This window comes from Filicampus tigris, chromosome 4 (genome assembly GCF_054856515.1).
Source record: "Filicampus tigris isolate MCC_2025a chromosome 4, RoL_Ftig_1.0, whole genome shotgun sequence".
NCBI lineage: Eukaryota > Metazoa > Chordata > Actinopteri > Syngnathiformes > Syngnathidae > Filicampus > Filicampus tigris.
The window spans coordinates 11,459,928-11,483,307 of NC_141220.1; the positions used below are offsets into that span (position 1 = coordinate 11,459,928).

General features: G+C 38.8%; 1 protein-coding gene across 3 annotated transcripts in view; it reads left to right on the top strand.

The window, feature by feature from the left end:
• Positions 1–23,380, top strand: part of LOC147148489 (neural-cadherin-like) — a 136,884-nt gene that overhangs the window by 63,602 nt on the left and 49,902 nt on the right. For all 3 annotated transcript variants that reach the window (XM_086028517.1, XM_086028518.1, XM_086028519.1), the window contains exons 7-15: positions 211–353; positions 1,690–1,862; positions 4,331–4,499; positions 5,288–5,458; positions 6,077–6,249; positions 12,493–12,660; positions 19,397–19,646; positions 20,970–21,097; positions 22,329–22,515. In XM_086028517.1, coding sequence (XP_085884643.1) covers positions 211–353; positions 1,690–1,862; positions 4,331–4,499; positions 5,288–5,458; positions 6,077–6,249; positions 12,493–12,660; positions 19,397–19,646; positions 20,970–21,097; positions 22,329–22,515 — 1,562 coding nt within the window. The remainder of the gene's footprint in view (positions 1–210; positions 354–1,689; positions 1,863–4,330; positions 4,500–5,287; positions 5,459–6,076; positions 6,250–12,492; positions 12,661–19,396; positions 19,647–20,969; positions 21,098–22,328; positions 22,516–23,380) is intronic.

Here is a 23,380-nt window from a genome sequence, read left to right on the forward strand (position 1 = left end):
CATTTTAAAAGGTACTGGATCGAATAGCCCACGGTAGGCTTGGTATGCGAAAGCACCGTTTGTGCAATAACTCCAGCGTGCCACCAGACGCTATCATTTGTTCCTGGTCTGGCCAGCTAAGAAGACAGGTTAAATCACAGTGACACAAAAAAGCCGCAACTATAAGTCTGCTTGCTCATCCTTTGCCCTTTTTAAACTTCTTCTTTGCAGATATCGAACGTTTGTTTCGGAGGATGCGGGCCCCAACACACTCGTCGCCACGGTCCTTGCCAAAGACCCTGACGGTGATGGGATCCACTACTCCATCACGGCTGGGAATGAGGAGGGAAACTTTGTCATTGACAGCCAGAAAGGTGACGCTTCTTCATTTCAAAAGCATTCTTCACATTTGCTCTTATTCTAATTGACAGCCAAATACGCCAAATCACACTTTCAATTTCCCGTTATAAATTCCTGTGACAGTGGTGCCCTTTATACTCAATGTCACCTAGAAAAGATATTATGTGTTGATATCAAAAAGGGTAATTTCAATTCAAGCGCTGCTCTTTCTGTAATAATGCTCATAAATATTAAATGTAACATTGTTTAGGAAAACTCTGCACTGCAGCACATTCTTACAGGAAGTGAAAGGAAGGTTCTGCGGCAATTCCAGGTTTCCCGACATAGATGACAATGGTTTATTATTATTATTTTTTTTTGCCCTTTGATCCGAGACCAGTGGCAATCGCTGTGACATTTTTCACCCAGCCCTTTCAATTCAATTTCACAACAACTGCGCTATCATAGTTTACAATCTCCAGGCTGCGCTCCGCGAGGGCCTCTTCTCTTTGTGTCATCATTTTACATTCCTTTCCTCTCCTACTCTGTATTCTCAAAGCAAGACAACATTGAAGCTGATATCCTTGGTGTCCTGAAATTCCACCACATGGATTTCCGCTCACTGTACTGTGTAAGCAAAGAGGGTTGGCTCATTAAATAGCTCATGTCATTGGTAAACAAGGTTGACATTTAGGTTGTGAGAATAAATATGTACGTCCCGCAGCTCACTTATATTAATGCTGTGCTGTATTGCTGACAATGTCACACGTTGCCATTAGGAGAAAAGCCTCTATGGGCGGCCGGAACCGCAAATAAATTAGGCAAGAGGAGAGTCGGGCTCACATCTGTGTGTATCAGCATGCTGAGTCTTCAATCACGAGCATGCAAAGAGATGAATTGCATCACAGCATAAAGAAGCCCCTTCGTCCTCTCACTTCAATGACTTTTCCGCACATCACAGGCTGCTTTTCTCATCCTGCAACCTTTGATGATCATGTCTATATTGCTGTTAACGAGAAAGATGTTGACTCACGGGCTTTATCTTTTCATCGCACCTTTTATCTTGACAGCTGAATCAAAGTAGACAAAGGAGTCCAAGAAGAACGGCAAGGAAGCAACTGCTGAGCCTGGTTAACAACCTGATTCACTCAATACTTGTTTTTGTTGTTGTGGTTAAGTGGATGAACTAGCAGGAAATCTTGTGAGTTGATACAGTCATATTAGAGATGTGACAAGTCACCACTGTGAAACTGCTTTTAGGATTTCATTGATATCATTTTTTTTTTTTTTTTTGTACTGAGAGTCACCTGATCACATGCAGTCTGCATTTAAATTATCGTGTGTAGTTTAATGGGTCTGTGGTCTTTGCAGGCTTGATTCGACTCCGCTCCACACCCCTGCCCAAGCTTCAAGGTCTCGAGTACATCCTGAATGTAACAGCCGCAGATGACAATGCATCGGGCGGACTGCACCCACTCTCATCCACCGCACGTGTTATAGTGGGAGTTGATGATGTCAACAACAACAAACCTATATTTGAAGAGGTGGGGGACACTTTTTCTCCTATTCTTCAGATCAAGGTTTCTCAACCTTTAATGAGCCAAGGCACATATTTCACATGGGAAAAAAATATCTCATGGCACACCACTTAGCAAAAAACGATTCACAAAAAGTGGCCATCCAGGGTCATTATGCACCCTCTGTCATCTAGTGGAAGAACATCTTATTGTTTTGCCTGTTACTACCGGTATACATGGTTGGCATAAATAAATTAACAAAACATTATTTTTCATTTGGATATATCTATATTTTGTCAAAATAATTGAGATTGGATAATTTCCTGCGGCACACCCGATGATCTCTCATAGCGGACTAATGTGCCACGGCACACTGGTTGAGAATCACTATTTTAGATTGATCCCTCTATCAGTCCGTCGGTCCGTCAGTCCGTCCATCCATCTGGGAAAATCTGGGAAAACATGTCACTGCAATAATGAAATACCGTCAATGTTTTCAATAAGCAAGCTCATTCACACCACTTGAGTACTTTAGCAGTGCCTGTGTTCAGTTTTCAACTAGAATTTGCTGCAATTATCAAGGAAATGTGTGACAAATTCAGACAAATGTTATTGAGCTAGATTCAAATACATTCTCCTATGATATATTTGCAGTCAATAGAAAACGGTTTTAGTTGCTGTCAACCTGAATGAAGCCTACGCAATCAAAGACACATCCTACGCTCACTTGAATTATTCAGTCTCCATGCACATTCTCCTCATTGTACTCTCCTCCATCCTGCTCTCTTGTTGTTTTCCCTTATCCTTCTTCCTTATTTCCCAGGCCACCATCCCTCTCCACTCTTCTCCCATGAGTTCTGATTAGCTTGTGCGCCAAGTCTATCTTTCGGCTCTCTATTGGGACTTCAATTAATTGATGAAAAAATACATTATCACAACGCAATACAATAGCTATTTAATTAACTTCCTAATGAACATGAAATTTACTGAAACACTTCATCAGAAGACCAACCCTTCCATACTGTATACTGTAGTGCCTGAAGGTCTTGGCAAATCGCGTGTGAGATGTGTTTAAAGTAGCAAAAATAAATAAATAAATGCATTTTACATCACATACATATGGGCACTCATGATAATACTGAGACCGTTTTACTCATAACGCTTTATTTCTTTATCTGTTGTATATTTGGCATTTTCTTTATAATGTGACTTGAGGTATGAGTTAAATGATTCAGATCATTCTAATGGCAAATCAACTCTCCCTGTTGAAATAATGGAAATGGCATTTATCCATCCCCAAAACACTTTTTTTTTAAATATATGATTTTAAAAGAATGAATAAAAACTGCACTTTGTTGTAAACTATGAATATCAAAACACACTAAAACAGAATATAATGGACTAAACTGTTTGTATGAAGTGCAATAAAGCCTGAAGTCTTATGCACACTGTAGCACATTCGTGTTTTGCGCCTGGCTGAGTGAGTGCCACATCCTTGTAGCCCCCCACAGAGAAGCTGCTGGCTGCAGCTGGCGAGCTGGTTGTCTCTCATCTGTTTTTCTTAAGTGGAGGTTGCGTTGCAAAGACTTAAATTTCTGAAAGTGCTATTAAGAAGCTGACAATCACTGCACATTTCACTTTGTTGGGAGCCATACTTCATGCCAATTTTCACCCCCCAAAAAAATGAAGATAGCTGAAATGCGTGACTTGCTGAGCGAATGACGTTTATGCTGTGTGAGAAAAAGCACAACTGAGCATTTTGTGTGGATGTCACAAAGCGTAGTCATGTAGCGAGTTCCCACTAAAAGGTTATACTTTTGTTGCTCTATTTTTTCAGTTTACTGGAGCAGCGGTGGGTCTACATTCCGGTGGTCATTCGGCTTTTTGCTTTGAAAAATCTTATATTATGATATTGGTACTAGCAGGAGCTCATACTTTGTACTTGATGTCGATTTTTTGAACAATGTACTGTATTACGACCCTACCTGTCTGTGCCAATGCATTTGGTCCGTGGAGCCTTCTGTTCTTTTTGGGGCTCTTTTGATCCATCTCCCAATCTTAAATTGTGCCTGCCTGCTCCTCCTCCCTCGTCTTTCTGTTTTTCATGGTCATTTGTTTGAAAGAGATGCAAGCATTTATAACTGATTATAAACTAGAAGGGCTCCACCGAGCAGCTTTTTATCTGGGGCGTATGTTCATTAGAGGTAATGGATTGAATCCCGGCAAAGACAAAGCTGCTCATTGCTGGATCTTCAAAGGATCAACTCAAGTGTTTTCACTCCCATAGATGGGGTCTACTGGGTCTCAGACTGTGGATAGAAACAGTTTTATGTTTCATGTGAAGGACTTGCCTATGATTGTGCAGTGCCCCGCAACATAATTAGTTTACCTTGTTTGATTCTCGGTCTACTAGCATTTTACCTCATGCGTGAGGATTCTTTTGTTTCTGACTCACTGTTGTGTCTATCCTGCCCAATGTACTGTACCTATTTTAGTGCCAGCAATATCGTGAGCAGGCTTCAGTCCCGGAGAACCAGCCAACAGGCACTTTTGTGTTACAAGTGCATGCTGTGGATGCAGATGAGGGAGCAAATGGAAAAGTCAAATATGGCTTAATGCACAGAGACAGCGCCATGCCTGCCTTCAGAATTCATCCAGATTCAGGTAGGACAATCATACACATTCTAAGTTTGAAAACATCAACTAAACATTAAGTGCAGACTATACAGTACTGTACTAGTTTTAATGGACTTCAACTTCAGTTGAGAGCAGATTGGAGACTATCACTTGTCCCTTTAACTCAGACTGAGAAGAAACTGCCAACACAAACCATTTCTGATTCAGTTGAGGTTAGTCCTGTTGCAAATCTGAAACTCATTTAAAAACAAAAGGAAAAAAATAAAGAGAGAAAAATATGAAACTGGAAATTCCAATTCCTGTAGAAATTGAATGTTGAGACGGCCAAAAATGTCTAATGAGCAAAGTGAAGACAATAACTGATGAATGCAAAACAGTCTGGCATATTATTTTTCAGTTAACAAGAAAGTGCTATAGAAATCTGATTCATTATTATTATTATTAGTATTATTATTATCCATCCATCCATTATCCAATCCGCTTCTCCTGACAAGGGCCGCGGGCGTGCTGGAGCCTATCCCAGCTGTCTTCTGGCAGCAGGCGGGGGACACCCTGAATTGGTTGTCAGCCAATCACAGCGCACACAAACAAACATTCACGCTCACAATCACACCTAAGGGCAATTTAGAGTGTCCAATTAACCTCCCATGAATGTATTTGTAGTGTGGGAGGAAACCGGAGTACCCGGAGAAAACTCACGCAGGCACGGGGAGAACATGCAACCTCCAGAGAATGGTGGAATGTTTTGTTGGATGTGTTGTGTAGTCATAGGTGTACATTTGACAGCTGATTATTCTTCTGTTCTCTCCGTCCAGGAGCGATTTTGACTGCCCAGAGGTTTGACAGGGAGCGCCAGAGAGAGTATTCTGTTACAGTGACGGCCACTGATTGGGCAGAGGAACCGCTCATTGGAATCTGTCAGCTCACTGTCCAAATACTGGATGAGAATGACAATAGCCCCAAGTTTGAGAACATGCGCTATGAGTGTAAGTCCTTAATGGCTATGATGCTGATGTTACCTCATCATTTATCATTTGAATTAAAATGCAACATCTTTTTGTATGCCTCATTTCTACATTGCTCTGGATGCCCGTTGACTGCCGCTTGGAAAAAAAAGTCAAGGTTCAAACTGATAAGCTCTCGGTTGACAAATCATCCTGAGACAGAAGCAGCAGCTACTAAAATAGATTACTGTAGCGGTTGTGAAAGAGAAAGCCAAACTACATGGTTGTATCTACAATTGGACTGAAATGTATTCAACCGCCATGGTAAATTACATGTATTTAAATGTGACTGAATTTGTTGACTATTATCACTAATAATAATATTTGTGTTGAGCTGAGTTGGCCGTGTTTTATTGGTTCATTGCTTCAAATGTGTGACAATTGTAAAATCTATAAACATAAGTAAAATATCATTTGCAGTACACTTTTTAATAATGCCAGCCTATACGTGTCAGTCCTATCAGAGCTTTTTAATCATTTTCAATGTTTGACAGTTTGTTGCTCCAATGCTTTCACCTCATATCCATACAAACATTCTTTACTTACGTTTTCACCGCTACGATTGGAGCTCCTGTATCATCTCATGTATGTCTCCTGTAGACTTCTTGAGAGAGGATACTCTGATCGGTACCAGTTTCCTGCGTGTGGCAGCACATGATGATGACTTTGGCACGAATGCAGCAGTCACTTACTCCATGTCTATGGAGCAACCAGAATACCTGAAGGTCAATGCTGTCACTGGATGGGTGTATGTTAACCAGCCAATATCACAGGTCAGTCACACACACTTTATGCAGACAGTCTGTGCAACCACGGTGGGCTATGTGTACAGATACAACACGCTGTGCAAAAATTGGAGGCAGATATTCTGAATCAAATGACAAAAATGTAATCTAATAATATTCCTCTAATCTGTGAAGCCACATAATTGTTTTTTTTCTATAAACAAACGATTGCTTACGGCAATGGATACAACTACAATTAAAGAGACGTATCGTTTTAAATAGAACACACTGTCTTACTGAGCTATCCTCAATAGCCAAAACATTGATTAGTAAGCTAATAGCTGTCTATGAGACAATTTATTAAACTGCATTAATTTAGTTTATTCATGTGATGTGCTACGTGTGGTCAACTCACACCTCACAGTCACTCAGGAAAAATACAATTCTCATTCACACCACACAAGCACTCTTGCCTCCTTTGTTAGATTTGCCTTCACCTGGCGCACTATAACCTTTTTCTGATGATTTATATGTACAAAAAAGTTCATTTTTGAGCGAATAGTTTGACTTCTGTTCTACAAAAAAAAAAAAAAAAAAAAGAAATTGTGAATAGGTGAATGGCGATTCGCCAGTGGGTGAACTCCTTTTTTTAAAGGTTAATTATATTAGTGATAAACCGTCATGCATTGTAATAGCCAAGGGTTGGAGCAAGGGCAGCCATACTTGTATGCACAGTACACATTTCACATCCAAGGGCCCTCCTGAGGTCGGCTGCACCCTTGTAGTTGACTGGAAGTGTCAGAAAGGCAACTTTTGCATTTTTCATAGGTGTGGTGCACATTTTCCTCTTTTTTTTTTAGCTTTGTATTTAAATCTCTTATTTATTCAAATATGCAGCTGTTCTTCGGCCAGAAACTTGTGAGAGCACTCAGAGCTGTGTATTATTCAGCATACTTTTCAGTGCATGGGTGTCAAAAGTCTCTGATCATTTATTCCACTGACTTTTGTTGAAAGCCTTAACCTGCACTGAACAAAACTGTTGCACATTTAAGAATAGCTTCAAATGGCATTTGAATCATACCACAATATCGGTAGTACAACTCAAATTATAAAAGTACCTATTAATGAATTGTCATGTTTGAAATGTCTGGTCTGGGACATTATTCCATTTGTAACTTACAGCCTCAGTTTGCAGAAAACAAGTATCATGGTACAAATTCACATCACTACATAGTTCCCAATGGGAAATTATTAACATTGAACACCAGCGCTTATTCATATGCCAGAGACATAAAGGTATGCACTTTCATATATTGTTTAGTGGAATAATGGAAAAAGATAGTGAAGGTTACATTGAGAAGAAGGTTTCATGGGTATTTTCTGCGTTTTAATCTGACAGGTTTGATGCAAATTCAATTTAAAGAGATTGTTAGGCATGAACAATCAGAAGTCAGCCATTCACATGCTTTTAAAGCAACAGCTGCTGTGTCCACAATGGACATCACAGATAACAATATGTTTTTCTTTAGTTTCGGGGAATAATTGTGCAGGCTCAAGAACACAAATAGAATTTCCACTGGAAGAGAAAACATGATTCTAGTCATAAAATAATAGATGTGCAAAGCCGCCATTTGCATTGACAACATACTGCCTCTGAAGTTGTGATATAATCAGAGTTAATTTATTTCTCCTATGAAACAAAAAATGGTACCACATGGTCTGCATTTTCTGTAAAAAAATATTTAAAAAAAAACATCACAAGGGAATGAATGGTTGTTAATACATAAACACTTGTTTTATTCTCGAGTGTAATGTTGATGTCATACATGATATGTTCAGGAGAATGAGAAACAAACACTCCAATGAGATGTTCAGCCAATTTGCAGATCCATTTGGATGAATAGTTGATTGAAATGAGCTATTTCCAAGTAGTTCAATTACAGAATAATAACAGCAATGAAGGAACTTTCCTACTACCTGAGTTAAAGCTTAATCAATTTTTGCACAGCTCACATTACTGCGTCTGTTGTTGTTTCTGTGCCTGATTAAGTTTATTGTATTTAAATCATTTCATTGTAGGTCTTCCAATAGTGATGGGCATCACAGTTCTTTTCAGTGATATGAATCATTAGAATAAGTTCATCAAAAAGAACCGTTTCGTTTCGTTTCGATTCGTTCACTGAATCATACACACACACACACACACCCACACACCCCCACACACCCCCACACACACACACACATCCTACCCCACCCCCACCCGTACACACCCACACACCCACACACACCCCACCCGGACAAGAACACGCCACCTCTCATCCTGCACGGGCGGAGTGAGTTAAAAAAAAAAAAAAAAAACTATTGTGATCACCCTGATGTTGCAGTAATTGTAATTTGTGTGTTTGTAATATTATTATTGCTATCAAAAACGTTGCAGCTATAATGTATGAATGAGAATGGCAGCACAGTATGCTCACTCACTGAATCGTTGGTGAACGAGAAATGGCAGGACGTTCACTCACGTCCACTGAAAAGATTCACTCTTTTTGAACGAATAGTTCGAGAACGACCCAGCACTATACCTTCCAAGATTCTGGTCAACCCAAACATATTTTTTTTCAAGTATATGTTCTATGCAAGCCCACTAGTTGAAACAAGGTATTCTGATAGATATTGTGTTTGTGGAATAAGCGTTAATCCACCTCTCTGAGGACTGCCATTTTGTCACATCTGTGGACTGAAAATGACATCACAGTTGCTCAAGGCTCAGATAACAATCAATCACTGCTGACCAGTTTTCTGAAGATGAGCCGTGATTGGTCGTTACCTGAGCAGTTGTGTTGTCATTTTCAGTCGACAGAAGTGAAAAAATGGCCGCCCCCTGAGATGGCTAAAAAGGGGTGCATTTTGCTGCTTAACTCATATTCCGCAAACGCAGTATTAATCAGAATGCCGTGTTTCAACTAGTGGGCATGCATAGTACAAATTCTTGAAAAACATATGTTTGACTTGTCTTCACTTTAAGGTAGAAATCCAAAAATTTCACAATAATAATTGTATCACATTCCCTGTGAAACACTTTTTGAGTTTTAAAGAGCATTCAGAGCAAACTTATGTTAAAAGAAAAAATTCAAAAGCTATAGGTATCCCTTATAAAACCAAGGATATCCTAAATAAGGCATCTTTATATATATTATATTGCTCGTTATTACTGCTATACCTGACATACGGTGTGGAGATATGGGGTCATACTTACAAAACAAACACTCAGTCTATCTTTAAGCTACAAAAAAGAGCCATACAAATTATTAACCACTCATCTTATATAGAATCAACAACTCCATTATTTATCAAATTAAACACTCTCAAATTCTATGATTTAGTTGAATTTCAAACAGCACAAATAATGTACAAAGCCTACAATAATTAACCTTGCCACGGTATCCAGAAGCTGTTCAAAATCAGAGAAGGTTGTTATAGTCTAAGGGGTACAAGTGTGTTTAAAAAAATCAATTCCAAGAACAAAAATAAAGCAAATGTGTGTTTCTGCAAAAGGTGTGAATTCATGGAACAATTGTGAAATACAACTGAAAAGCTGTGAATCATTTTCGGCATTTATAAAAAGGTTTGAAAATATAGTATTACAAAAATATACAAATCATGTATAGACACATGAAATGGCATTGAATCTCTTAACTTACTGTCTTTAGTTTTTGGTTTATGAATATGATTATCTATACTTGTGTATAATAGTCTGTTTGTATTTTCACTTTTGTTTTTCGTTTCTATTTATAGCGTTTACTTTGTGTATACCGGTATGTTAAAATAAGCGTTGTTTTTAGTTTTTATTTGGGTTATGTTTGGGTATGTGTTTGTATGTATGTGTGTATGCATATATATATATATATATATATATATATATATATATATATATATATATATATATATATATATATGTGTGTGTGTGTGTATGTATTTATGAATAACCCACTTTTGTATTAATAGAACATGATTACTAATACTTTATAGCAAACAAGGGGTAGGACTCGACAAGTTTTTTACTTCCTCCTACTCCCTTTGAACGTATACCTTTACTGAATTAAGTTAACGCTTTAATGGCCGGACCAAGAAATTGTCATTGAAGAAAAAAAAAAAATCCTTACATGTCCTGGTTATTAGGGACACAAATAACAAAAAAAAACATGAACATTTAAAAAAAATACCTAAAATTGTAGTTTTTATAAACCAGTGTCAAACGGCATCGCTGGCCAATTTGTGACAAAATGCATTCTGGTTTCAAAGTATGCCGAGCCATGTGAAATCTTGTTTTTAGATGATTTATTAGCTATTTCAAAATCTTACATTATGTCATGTCATCTTCCAAACCGCTTATCCTATACAGGGTCGCGGGGAATCTTACATTAAACTTGCTCAATTGGCCACAAACAATAAATAAACAAAGACATGTTCATAAAATAGCCATTCTTTGAACACTGCTTTGGGATTCAAGATACATCAGTTGTCCTTCTTGTGGTATGTTGCAAAGCATGGACTGCTTGACTGAGACAGAGGAAGATCATACATGTAGGATGAAATCCCACTGCATTGTTAAGGACGGTTACACACTTGTTGTCATTCTACTTGACTGCGACAATCCCCTATGAAGATCTGTAGTCAAATTCTCCTCGGCCTTTCTTGTTCAGCTCATTGTCCTCCATCAAGGGAGCTCCACCAGTGCACTTTTCACAAGCTGTGCCGATGCATTTCACACCAAAGCTTGATTCCAGATCCTTGAACAGGCTGTAACCCATGAAGAAGTTGTCGCAAAAGACAACAGACAGTCTTGGCTCAGGGATGGTCTTGCAGAGGGTCCACACCACTTTGGCTCCTAGCAGAAGCTTCTTTTCTTCCTCACTTAGTGTGACATTGAAGAAGGTGTAGGCCCCTTGGTAGAGTAGCAAGTCATGGATGATTCCAGAGGTACAGGCCTGACTGTAGATCTTGAAGCCGAAACGATGAGGCTTGTTTCGGATGAACTGATGCAGATTTCCTGCTCTGGTGCCTTTGTGAGGAACCATGACCTCATCCACTGACTGCTTGAAAGTAGAAGGGATTTCGAGGCACTGCTTTCGCAAGATGTCAAACAGTGAGCGCATCTTGTAGAAACGAGCGGGTCTCTCTGCAACTTGCTGGTTGTCATTGAAATGGATGAAACGACGTAGCATCTTGAAGCGGTTTTGTGACATGATTTCTGCAATCATGGGGACATGTGATTCCATGGCCCAGTAGTCTTCAATGCATTAAATTCAAATACTCCCACGAATAGTAACATAGCCAGGAAGTGTTCCATCTCTGCAATGCTTGTGTTGATTGGATCTCCCAATTATTGAGCGGAATAGAGATTGGCATGGTAGACAATGTGCCTGATCATCTCATCAATCTTTTTTGAAGTAAGCGAAAGGTGTTTTCACTTCTTTAGGGAGGTCAAATATTTTTTCTGGAACCAGGAATGGCTCAACTCGATAATTGATCTACAGGCAAAAAGTGTTGTGGATATTCAACAAGGCCCATCAACTTGCCTTTGTCTACAGAAATCAGAAAGGTTCAGTGACCAATTCACACATGACATTCTTTGGTTTAGACAAGGCAATAAGGCTCGCTAGAAGGCTTGCATTTGAATGGTGGGACAATCATGAGTCTAGAGTCACTGAAACACAAGAAATGAATACTGAAGCTACTTTGTGTCTGCAAATTCACCTATTGACTGAGATAACCATGCACAGAATGTTTGCAGAGGCAGACAACGTGTGTGTCCTGTTGCTACATTCTAATGCCTAATTTGTCCAGAGTATCCGTTTGGCACAGCTTGTTTTTGAAACATTATTGCTTCCCTATTTTTGTTTTTTTTTCTTCAACAAGTGACCTGATTATGTTCAGTAGTCATTCCTAAACCACAATATGACAAAAAAAAAAAACATTCCAACCTTTGAAAAACCAACTAGAAATATGTTACAAGCGAGGGGTGGGTTGAGAAAAATGTCCATCTTGCTGGGAACCCTACTTAAAGTGCATAATGCCTCTCCCCAAAACGTTTTTAAGTATTCTTTTTGGGCATAACACAGGTGTTTTCTTCTCATCTTTTTGTCAACAGCCATAACTGTATAGTAAATGCTTTGAATATATTGCAAATATATTATTCGCTGATCAAAAATATCGATCAGTCAAATTTCTGTATCTCAAGGACACTTCTTACTGACGTTGACCTTTGTCTTGTGCCACTATTGAATTCAGAGAAGCTATATCACACGGGAAATCAGAGCGACTGATGGAGGGAACAAGAGCACCTCTGTGGAGCTGGCTGTCACTATCACCAATGTAAAGAATCAACCTCCACAGTGGGAAGAGGAGAGCTACAGTGTCATCATCCCTGAAAACACGGCCAGAGACACACCTATTGTGGTAATAGTGCCATTTTGAATACCTAAAGTATGAGATTTTACCTTCCCCAGAAGGGCACAATCCAATCCATCCATTCACCTAATCAAGTTATAAACAAACATGGGCAATAATGCAAATACCTGCACATCAATGCATTGTTGTTGTTGTTTTGTGTCACTGTATAGCATTCAGAATAAAAAAAACAGCACCAACCTGTCCATTTCCAATGTCTTACATCAGGCATGTCCAAATTCCGGCCCGAGGGCCACATGTTACCTGCAGTCAAATCATGCAGTACCCTGCTAATTAAAGAAATTGATGGACAAACAAGATATTTCAATTTTCTCTCTTCTGTTAGAATACAGAAGTTGTTTTTTTTAATCTGTCGCCTCGCTTATAGATTTATTTCACAACTCAGACATCTTATCTCACTCAATTTTTCATTCAATGCAATAAGATAAAAATAGAGGTTTTCTCCTTGAAATTACAAAATGTTAGTGCAAACCTATTTCTTGTGTACCTGAATTTTTTGTATACCTTAAAAAAACAACAAACAATTGGTCCATTTGTGAATTTCAGCACTTTCATGTTCACATACATCTTTAAAAATAACAGTTTTGCCTGGATTTCCAATGATAGAGAGCAATTGGCTTTTTTATTTTTTGTGACAAATAAGCAGAGCTGGGCATCGGTCCTCCGTCCCTGGTTTCGACCCACGTGGTCTTGACCCGTCCGCCGCCGGCGACAGCCAATCAGCGTCGAGAACGATCTTTACCTTACATGCAGGCACTCTGTGGGGCCGCACACCCTTTTATTTTTTATTGTTTCCCTACTCGACCGTGTTTCATGAGTGCGGCACCTGCATGTGACGTGGTGTCTGTAAAGTCCGTTCTCGACGGTTGGCTGACCCCGACCGACTGGGACCATGTGGGTCGATTGAATATGCAGAACGGAAACCGGGGACGGAGGGCCGATGCCCAGCTCTCCAAATAAGTGTTTTCTGTCTCTTTCCTTAAGTGCCAAGGATGGGGGCTCGAGTTGGACTCAAGTGAACTTAAGTCACTGTTTTGATGACCTGTGACTTGAACTGCCCAAAACTAAAATATTTGAGACTTGACTCAAATTTGGGAGTTACAAACTCTGCCCTTGAATTGACTTGATACATGATGACTTGACAGCCCTGATTCTTGTTTATTTTATAGGATAGGTGTTAACATAAAATACTGTATTAATTTGGTGAGAATGAAACATATGCCCTGTAAATATCAGAAAATTCTTGAGCCTGTTCTTAATGACTTAAAGTAGTTAGCTAACATTACCTTGATATGAGTTCTGTGCTGCTGACGTTCAGGCATTGACTCTTAACCCACACGACTATTTTGATAATGGATGGAATCATAATCTCATGGTAATGATTCATTTAAATACGGTTATAGCAACTGAGTAAACAAAGTAGTAATTGTTTTAAAATAGGGTAGAATTCAGTTAAAAACAGTACATTCAATGAATGTGTTTTTAAAAATAAATGAATGTATAAATAAAATTAATTAATAAAAGATATAATTTAAACAGTCACTCATGCAAAAACGAGAGAAAAAGAGAGTAGAATGAGAATCATTATGAAGCCAAATTATGTTCAGTCTGCAGACATGACCCTTTCATAGTTTACATATATTTGGCAAATGCAACCATTTGTAAAAAGGAAAGACATCAATGTAATATTCTGCAAACAGATGATATTGCTGTTGGGTTATTTTTGTGTTTGGAACAATAATCTGAAGTTGTTTGGAGTGCAAAAAGAGTTCGTACTGACACTCAGATACGCTGCAATAAATGATGATTATTGAAGTTGTGTTGTGAAATGTTGCTGAATGCTAGTGCATCATCTTGAGAGGTGGTATACTGTACATACATTCCATACAGGTCAGATACAGTATATTGCCAACAATATAATTTCTCATTTTATGAAGACTAGAAACTGCAGGTAAGCATTGCAGTAACAAGGGAATTCGACTTGACTTGAAATAACCTGTGACTTAACTTGACTTACCCAAAACAAAATAACGCGGGCTTTGCTTGGGACTTGAAGGTTACGACTTGATACTTATATGGCTTAAAGTGCTGTTTGATTCGATTACATATGTGGTTCCTGAGGGTAAACATAATTCAACTTTAATTCTACACTTTCCTGAATTCTACTGGGATCAAAACAAACTCTTGTTTGATTAAGTCAGTCAATAATTGTACCATTTTCATTTTTCTTTGAGGACCAATAATCTGATTTTGTGATACACACAGTGTGAGTATCACAACATCATCGCACAGTGAAGAGTGATTACTTCTCTGAAATGATGCCGTTGCTTGGCGCCTGCAGTTGTTCAGCTAACAACTCCGTGTTTGCTCCCCACTATATTTTACGCTGATAAGCTGTCACAAAAATGCTGAAAACAACTAATGCTGTGTTCTGTAGATGCATCTCTGATGGATGATACTACTCAGTGTAAAGTGCTCCAACAAACTCATGGCATTTAAAAAATTAATTTTATCGTTATATACAATGTGTAATTTATGCGCTAAATCTTTAGTCTGCATGATAACTAATAATGTACATTGTGTTTGTCCTCATATTTGTAATTATGGTGGTACCTCAAAGTATGACGACAATCTGTTCCATGATGCCGATTCACTATAACTGAATTCCTTTTTTCTAAGACTGCTATTAAGTAAAGGCAGTGTAACATCCATCCATCCATTATCTATACCGCTTGTCCTCACAAGGGTCGCAGGTGTGCTGGAGCCTATCCCAGCTGTCTTCGGGCAGTAGGCGGGGGACACCCTGAATTGGTTGCCAGCCAATCGCAGGGCACACAGAGACAAACATCCGCACTCACAATCACACCTCGGGGCAATTTAGAGTGTCCAATCAATTTACCATGCATGTTTTTGGAATGTGGGAGGAAACCAGAGTTCCCGGAGAAAACCCACACAGGCACGGGGAGAACATGCAAACTCCACACAGGGAGGCCGGAGCTAACCAGTTGACCACCGTGCCACCCGCGCAGTTGAACAAAACCAGAAAATACAGACTATTAGTCGTGCTAAACATGGTTTAACAGAACCAATACCGCTCTGTTTATTCATCCACATGGCAAGAGCCAATTCACTCAAACAATCATGATTGGTGCAAACCAGAAGTTACCTGTGATTTATTTCTTCTCTTTCTCCCAACCACCGTTGTCATTTTGACTGAGTATCATAAAACGCAAAAGGAAAAAACAAAACATAGTTGCACAGTTAATCCTTTCATATTGGCTAAGATTGGGTTGATTGAGGCATATTTTGGGGGGTGGGAGTGTCAGATTAAAACAGGCGCAGCAGTCTACCTGAGGTGTACTGACAATTAATGTGATATGATGACATCGCGTATGAAGGCGGTTTATTTTATTTTTTTATTTTTTTTAAGTTGCCTTCAAGGTGCACTATTGAAAATGTAAATATTCTAATGAGTATGCCTCACTTTTTAGTGACTCTATCTGGCAGTTTACTTAACAACACAAGTTACTTAACTCAATGTAAATGTGGTTTCTCTCAGGGTCAGCACATTATTATTTTGTTTTCGTTTTATTAAATACAATCACAAACACACTAAAAACAAGTCAATGCTTAGAACTAGAACAGGCATTAGTTTTTTTCTTGTTGTTTTTTTTATTTTAATTAAGGAGGTTACTGCCATTTGATATCTTGCAGTGCTTTTCGACTGCTCAGTAGGCTAAAACAAAACAGAGTCATTGAGTAATGAAAATAATGAATTGTACTCCTGCCATGAGGTACAAGTGACCCGACCTTTTCAAGATCAGGTTGATTTTTTTTGCTTTGGCTTGAAACAAATATTTGAGACAAGTACGTTGGCAGGGGTGACTCAACTCACTTCATAACAAGCAACAGTTCGGCAACAGAGGATTCAAGCTTTTTAATGCCACTCCCAGTTGAGGTTTACTGTCAAACTAAACATACAATGAAGAGAATTCATCTTTGTGTATTTAAAACAACCTAACTTTGCCTTGAAGTCTAAATAGCATCTACCGTATGTGGCAGTGTTTTAATGTTTATGCAGTGGAAACAGCACATGTACTGTACACAGACAATAGAGCAATACTAACAGACATCTGCAAAAAACAACTAATATTACTGAATCTGGGGCGGCACGTGGTTAACTGATTAGCACATCCGCCTCACAGAGCAAGGTTGTACGTTAAAATCCAGCCCCGGATTTCCTCCGGGTACTTCGGTTTCCTCCCACATTCCAAAAACCATAAACATGCATGGTAGGTTAATTGAACACTCTAAATTGTCCCTAGGTATGATCGTGAACAGGAATGTTTGTTCGTCTGTGTGTGCCCTGTGATTGGCTGGCAACCAATTCAGGGTGTACCCCGCCTACTGCCCGAAGACAGCCGGGATAGGCTCCAGCACCCCTGCGACCCTCGTGAGGATAAGCGATTTGGATAATGGTTGGATGGATGGATTACTGAAGCTTACTGTCTCACTCACAGTATTTGAATTCACCTCTATATGTATTTGCATGACTGTATGAGACTGGCCCCCAATGGCCAAGTCACGCACAGCAGAAAGAGCTGCAATGAATTGATCATGATGCATAAACTAATTAATTATTTAGGCCTACATGTTATTTCATTATGTTATCATGAGATGTTTTTATGAAATATACATACAGTATTGATGAGTGCTGTTTTAATTAACACGTTACAACATTTTTTTTTTTTTTTTTTCGGGGGCTGGAACAGATTAATTTAATTAATGAGAGTGTTCATGGAGCGAGTCAACAGGTATCTCAAGGCACCACTGTATATTTACTGTATTTTCTGGACTATAAGCCGTACATTCATATAAGCAGCACACACTCTATTTTAAAAAAATAATTAAAAAATAATATATGAGCCGCACCTTTATATAAGCTGCATCTATGTTGAAAATGTTGATATTTACTGCATTTACAGAACGATTTTGAACTGTAAATGTACATGTATGTACCGGAACAGATTCTTATAGATCCTATAAGTGTCTGTTACCACGGCAGTAACTTTGCTGATTCAAACGGAACAGAACCATGAGAAAATAAACAGTACTTATTTTCATTTCATTGCCCGCTGCAACTCCAGTTTGTCGGTTAATGTGCATCTTTTATTGCTCTTCTTCCACATACCACCTAATGCATAAGCTAGTACATAGCGCCCTTGCCTGTTGGACTTCTCCAACTGCAGTCACATCCTATTAATGGCAATTGTTTTGTATTATTTAGTAATTCCGGTTAGAGCACCCCTAGAGGTGGAAGAAAAATCCCCGGAATAGAAACATTTTTATATAAGCCGTATGGTACAAAACCTAGAAAAAACCTAGCGGCTTATTGTCCGGAAAATAAGGTAACTCATTCATTAAAGGTGGTAGGGCTGTAACGGTACACGAGGGTGTATTAATACATTTCGGTATGGCATGTTCGGTTCGGTCCACTTGCGTTTGGTTCGGTCCACTTATTAGCGCGATCTTACGCACGGGCGCTATTGACTGTTGCATGAAGGAGACGAGAGTGGCGGCACAAAAGTCAAAGCCAGAAAAGAGCCAGAGCTTGATGGTCCCCCCGTACACTGCGAACAATCTGGCTGTCCTGTTAAAATCGCCGATAGGGAAAGGTACGTGGTTAAGTCCGAAAGTTGTGTGCCGACATTGCTACATGAGATGGGCGGCAGGTAGCACGTCTAACATGCACGGGATCATCCAACTATGAATGTTTCTTAGACGAGAGAGCAAAAACGTCAAACTTAAATATCAAGATTTATCATATTGTAGCGTCTTCCAGGAACACGCCGTCAGACGTAGTTTAATTATCACGTTTTTATTAATCCAAGTACAACTGCTCGCATTATTCATTATAAAAATAGTTGTAATATCGTTAGCAATAACCCTAACTGTTATTGTATGTATTTTTTTCATCACAAAAAGTGTATATATGTACTGTAATGATAACTTGGCTTTAACTTGAATACTTACTGGGTCATCATGGGCTGTTGCTGCTGAGTATTTAAAGATTTCAGTGTCTTAATAATTTACAAAATTAAGAGATCTTTATTGTTAGTGTATTTTTTATTCTGGTGTAATTTTTTGAAAAAAAAGTACAGTTTACTTGACATCTTTTCAAAATGAAAATATATATTTCTTAAATTCAGTGTTTTTTGTACCGAAAATATACCAAACCGAAGTTTCCAAAAAACCGAACCGAAACGTGATTTAGCGTACCGTTACATCCCTATATCTTACTGAGTGGCAAATGCTTGCGAGTGTAGCAACTTTTGTGGGGGGTTTTCAGGGTTTGTAAAAGGTTGCAAGGAGGTTCACAGTTGCCGCAAACTGTTTTTCTTGTCGCAAAGAAATTGTGAAGATGTTCAAATTTGAAAATGTTCAAAAGGTACCTTTTTTTTAACGTTTGCGACATGTAAAAATTGTCTGCGTTCATCCTTGCAAGCAACCTTGACGAAAACCTAAAATTCACTAGGCTATGCTCACAAGCATTCACAAGAATGTATTGCTCATTGAGATACCAGTTAGAGAGTGAAACCAAGAAGATTACAACAATACCACATAATACTCTATGTAGGCTATAGGGAATTTTACCATGATTTTCTATCAAGCTCCCATTATGTTAACATTAAGGCTGACTCTTCTGTCTTTGGACTCCATTCAGACAATCAAGGCAACTTCTCAGCTTGGTGACCCAAGGGTGACCTATAATCTGGAAGATGGAATGGTCCCGGAAACTAACATGCCAGTTCGTTTCTACCTCTCCCCCAATCGGGAAGATGGCTCTGCCTCCATCCTGGTGTCTGAGCCTCTCGACTATGAAACTACTCCTTTTTTTTCTCTGCGAGTGCGAGCACAGAATGTGGCTGCAGTGCCGCTTGCAGCTTTTACCACAGTTTATGTGAATATCACAGGTATGGCTGCTATGTCTGTCACTTGCTTATAATGTAGCTGTAACATAGTTTACCAAATGCTTGTTCTGAATACATTTTCACATATTATAATTCGCCTATTGCAAGAAGACACAAACCATATAGCTAACTATATAGTATACTACGGTGACCCACAAGGGAGAGACATTCATCGGGAACCTGTACCTTTAACTGATGGGAGGGAGGTATATTTTTGGGGGTTCAAAGGGAGTGGCGGATATAAATGAAAGGGATGAAAATAAAGTAGCTTGGGGTAAACAGTCAGTTTTTAAGTGGAGAGTAAAAATGACTCGCCTTCGTCTCCTGTTCTCATCATTTACCGCATCTACACAATTGGTGGCCCCGACGTGAGCAATAAAGTCATTTCTCAATGCTAACATCTACGCTACAACGGTCAAGTTGACCAAGTTTTGGCAACACAATCCTTGACTGTGGTTTCAGCACATCATGGCCCAGTTCCAGCTGAGAGGAATAACACAGGATGTTATGAAATACCTCAATGTGGTGGCGGTGTCGGATGCCTTAACAACAGCTGTTTGCTGTGTAAATAGTCAGTTTTGTTGTGGATGGTAAAGACCTTTAAGAGTTGAAGTGATAGGAGGGAGGTATATAATGTACATGTTTCAGGGTTCAAAGGGAGTGGCTGATATACATGAAAGCAATGAAAAATGGAGTAGATTTCTGTGAAAACAGTCAGTTTTGTTGTTGAGAGTAAAAGTGACCCACCTTCATCTCCTCATCTCGTCATTTTATTGCATACACACACAGACACACACACCCACACACACAGACACACCCCACACACACACATATATATAGATATATAGATAGATAGATAAATAGATGGATAGATACAATACAATACAACTTTATTATATGGAAGTAAAATAATATATCCTATCTCCTTAATTAAATACAATATATATTTTTCATTTGAAGGTGACTGGGAGAAAAATATTGGCATCAAACAGCAAATACAGTACACACTTTAATAGGCCACGAACTCACACTTGTCGTTTTGGAGCACTCATATGTACAGTTTAACAAACCAAAAAAACAAATGTGTTTTATTTTCTTATTAACAAAGTTAAGTTGAAGTTAACATTTGACTTTGTAATTATTTGCAAGACGAAAGTCACTGAATTGATTTTATTAAAACGGAATAGGCCCCCACTAACTCTATTTTACATTGAAAAATGTCACTCCCGGAAAACCTGAAAGACAAACATGATTGCAGGAACTTTGGCGCTAAATTACTTCCTGAAAATGAACTGCAACTATCGTAACTGTCACTTCTCTCCCAAGATGTGAATGACAACGTGCCATTTTTTACATCATCCATCTACGAAGCGTCAGTAACGGAGGGGGCCCAATTAGGAACCTCAATTCTTCAGGTGTCAGCTCATGACAAAGACCTGGGTCGTAATGGAGAGGTTTGTACTTGTCTACTTCACTACCTGCTCATGTTTTGTGGGGAAAATAAATCTAAAAACAATCAACACAAGATGATATACACAGTGGATTTTTTTTTTAATCGTAATGGTGTTAATAATAAGTTATCATAAGAGTTCTTGTGAAGGTAAATATTAAGAAACCTTGAAAGTTTGTTGTGGATAATTTACGTATCAGCAAAGTGATTGTGAAAAGGTACAACCTAGAAGGGATGGGCAACTTAAATGTTGCTGAGGTAGGGCGGTGGGATTTTAATCAAGGGCCACCCAGCGTGGGTCCACCAGTTGCCCATCCCTGGTCTAGATGATTCACCTCATCTACTTTGGCCTTAATGTCAAATATCAAAATACTGTAAGTAATTGATATTGATGTACTGCATGAAATACTGTATATAATAATGATAATAATTGCTTAATCAAAAACAAGCCTTTCATCTACTTAGTACCCTCTGTGACAAAGACAGCAAGTAAACAAAAAGGATGGCGAAAAATACCAAGGTTGAATCCTTTAGAACAGGGGTCACCAATATATTGCCTGCTGGTGGGTACCAGGTCGCACCAAGGACAACATGAGTCACCAGTCCGTCAGTCTGTTCTAAAAATAGTTCACTAGCGATGCGACATTGTGATTTCCAAGTAATGTTGTAAAATGTTGTGATCATTTGAAAATGTAATTTTACAGAAATAATGTGTTGCATTTTGATATTTCCAACCTGGTTAAATCATTGCTGATAATCGTTGTTGGTAATCATTAACATAATCCGTGTATTCACATAAATGAATATCAATAATTATCGATAAGTAATTAAAATTACTTTGAGCAAATATGGTACTTCAGAAGTGTTTATCAAACTGATAGTCACAAATAAAAAATAATTACTCAATAAGTCACTCTCAATTTCAAAAGGCGTTTGATTCCTGCTTCAGAAAATTGTTGGAAAATACAAAGTACAATAAAAACATTTTGGACACCTCTTCACTCATATCCAGGTTATTGAACCATCAATGATCTGTAACATCCCTACCACTCTCCAGAAACAATGTTTTGTTGAGCTTTGTAACTGTGTAATTGTCAGTGACCATAATCATTCAACCAGATGATTAGTCTGTTTTTCTTCATATGCATTGTATGCTTCACAACAACTCTCCTTTTAGCAAGATATTCATCAAAATCAGCATAGTGTTTATCATCTACATTCACTCTAATCCACAGATAACTTACTCTCTGCTGAGCGACAGCAGTGGTGACCACCTTTTTTTCCGAATTGAACCCAAACTTGGGATCATCTACACAGAGGCCATTTTTGACCGTGAGGCCCGCAGCTCCTACTTGCTGGAGGTCCAGTCAGTGGATGGAGAAGAATCTGCTCGGCCTGGCAGGAACAAACAACCAAACTCAGGTAATTGATTTTACAGTTGTATTCAGTGGAGGCCTGTTAATAGAGGTGAATCACCCTGTGAAAAGGACAAAAATGAAATAATAAACTGAAATATTTTAGTGAAAATACTCCAAAATATGTGTAGATGTACATCTCCTTTTATATGAGCAGGATAAGTTGTATACAGTTATTGATGAGTAAAATTAACTGCTTATTGCTGACGTCTCAAACAATGATGGAATTTCAGAATGTCGCCAAGAGACTCAGTAAAAGGTTGACATGCGCAGTCGGTCCTTGTGCAATACGCAGGCTGAATTACACTGCCTACAGCCAACAGCGTTTACATTGAGTTACCGTGAAAGATGACATAATTTCCTATGCAGGTCTGGTCAAACAGACTTTAATGGGAAGTTGCCCCATCCAATATGTGCTCCATGTAGCCAGGCTTGTACAGCGTATCTAGTTCGGTCTTCATGTTTCACTTACTCAAGTCACTTAAACGTGAAATGAAAATGTGGAGTCTGTGTTGCATTAATACTGTACCAACAAGTATGGTGGATTTATGGACTTAATCATAGGTTTCTCAACAAAATTACAGATATACAGACTAAAGTGCAGACCACACTCATCTCTAACGGGCAGTGACCCGGCTGGCTGAACAAAGGCATTGGCTTGATGTTTTATATCGTAATTGTATGGCGGAGTGATAAGTGCGAATCGCTTGATCAGTGAGTTTCTGGCATCAGTTCGAGCCCCAGATAGAGTAACTTTGTGTTTGCTTTGGGCTTCAGAACAAAATTGAAAACTGCACGCGTGTGTTTGTGTTGTTTTTGTTTGATAGTTTTTCTTTGTTTGGCGGCGTGTCTGCTCGTGCGGCGCCTGCTTG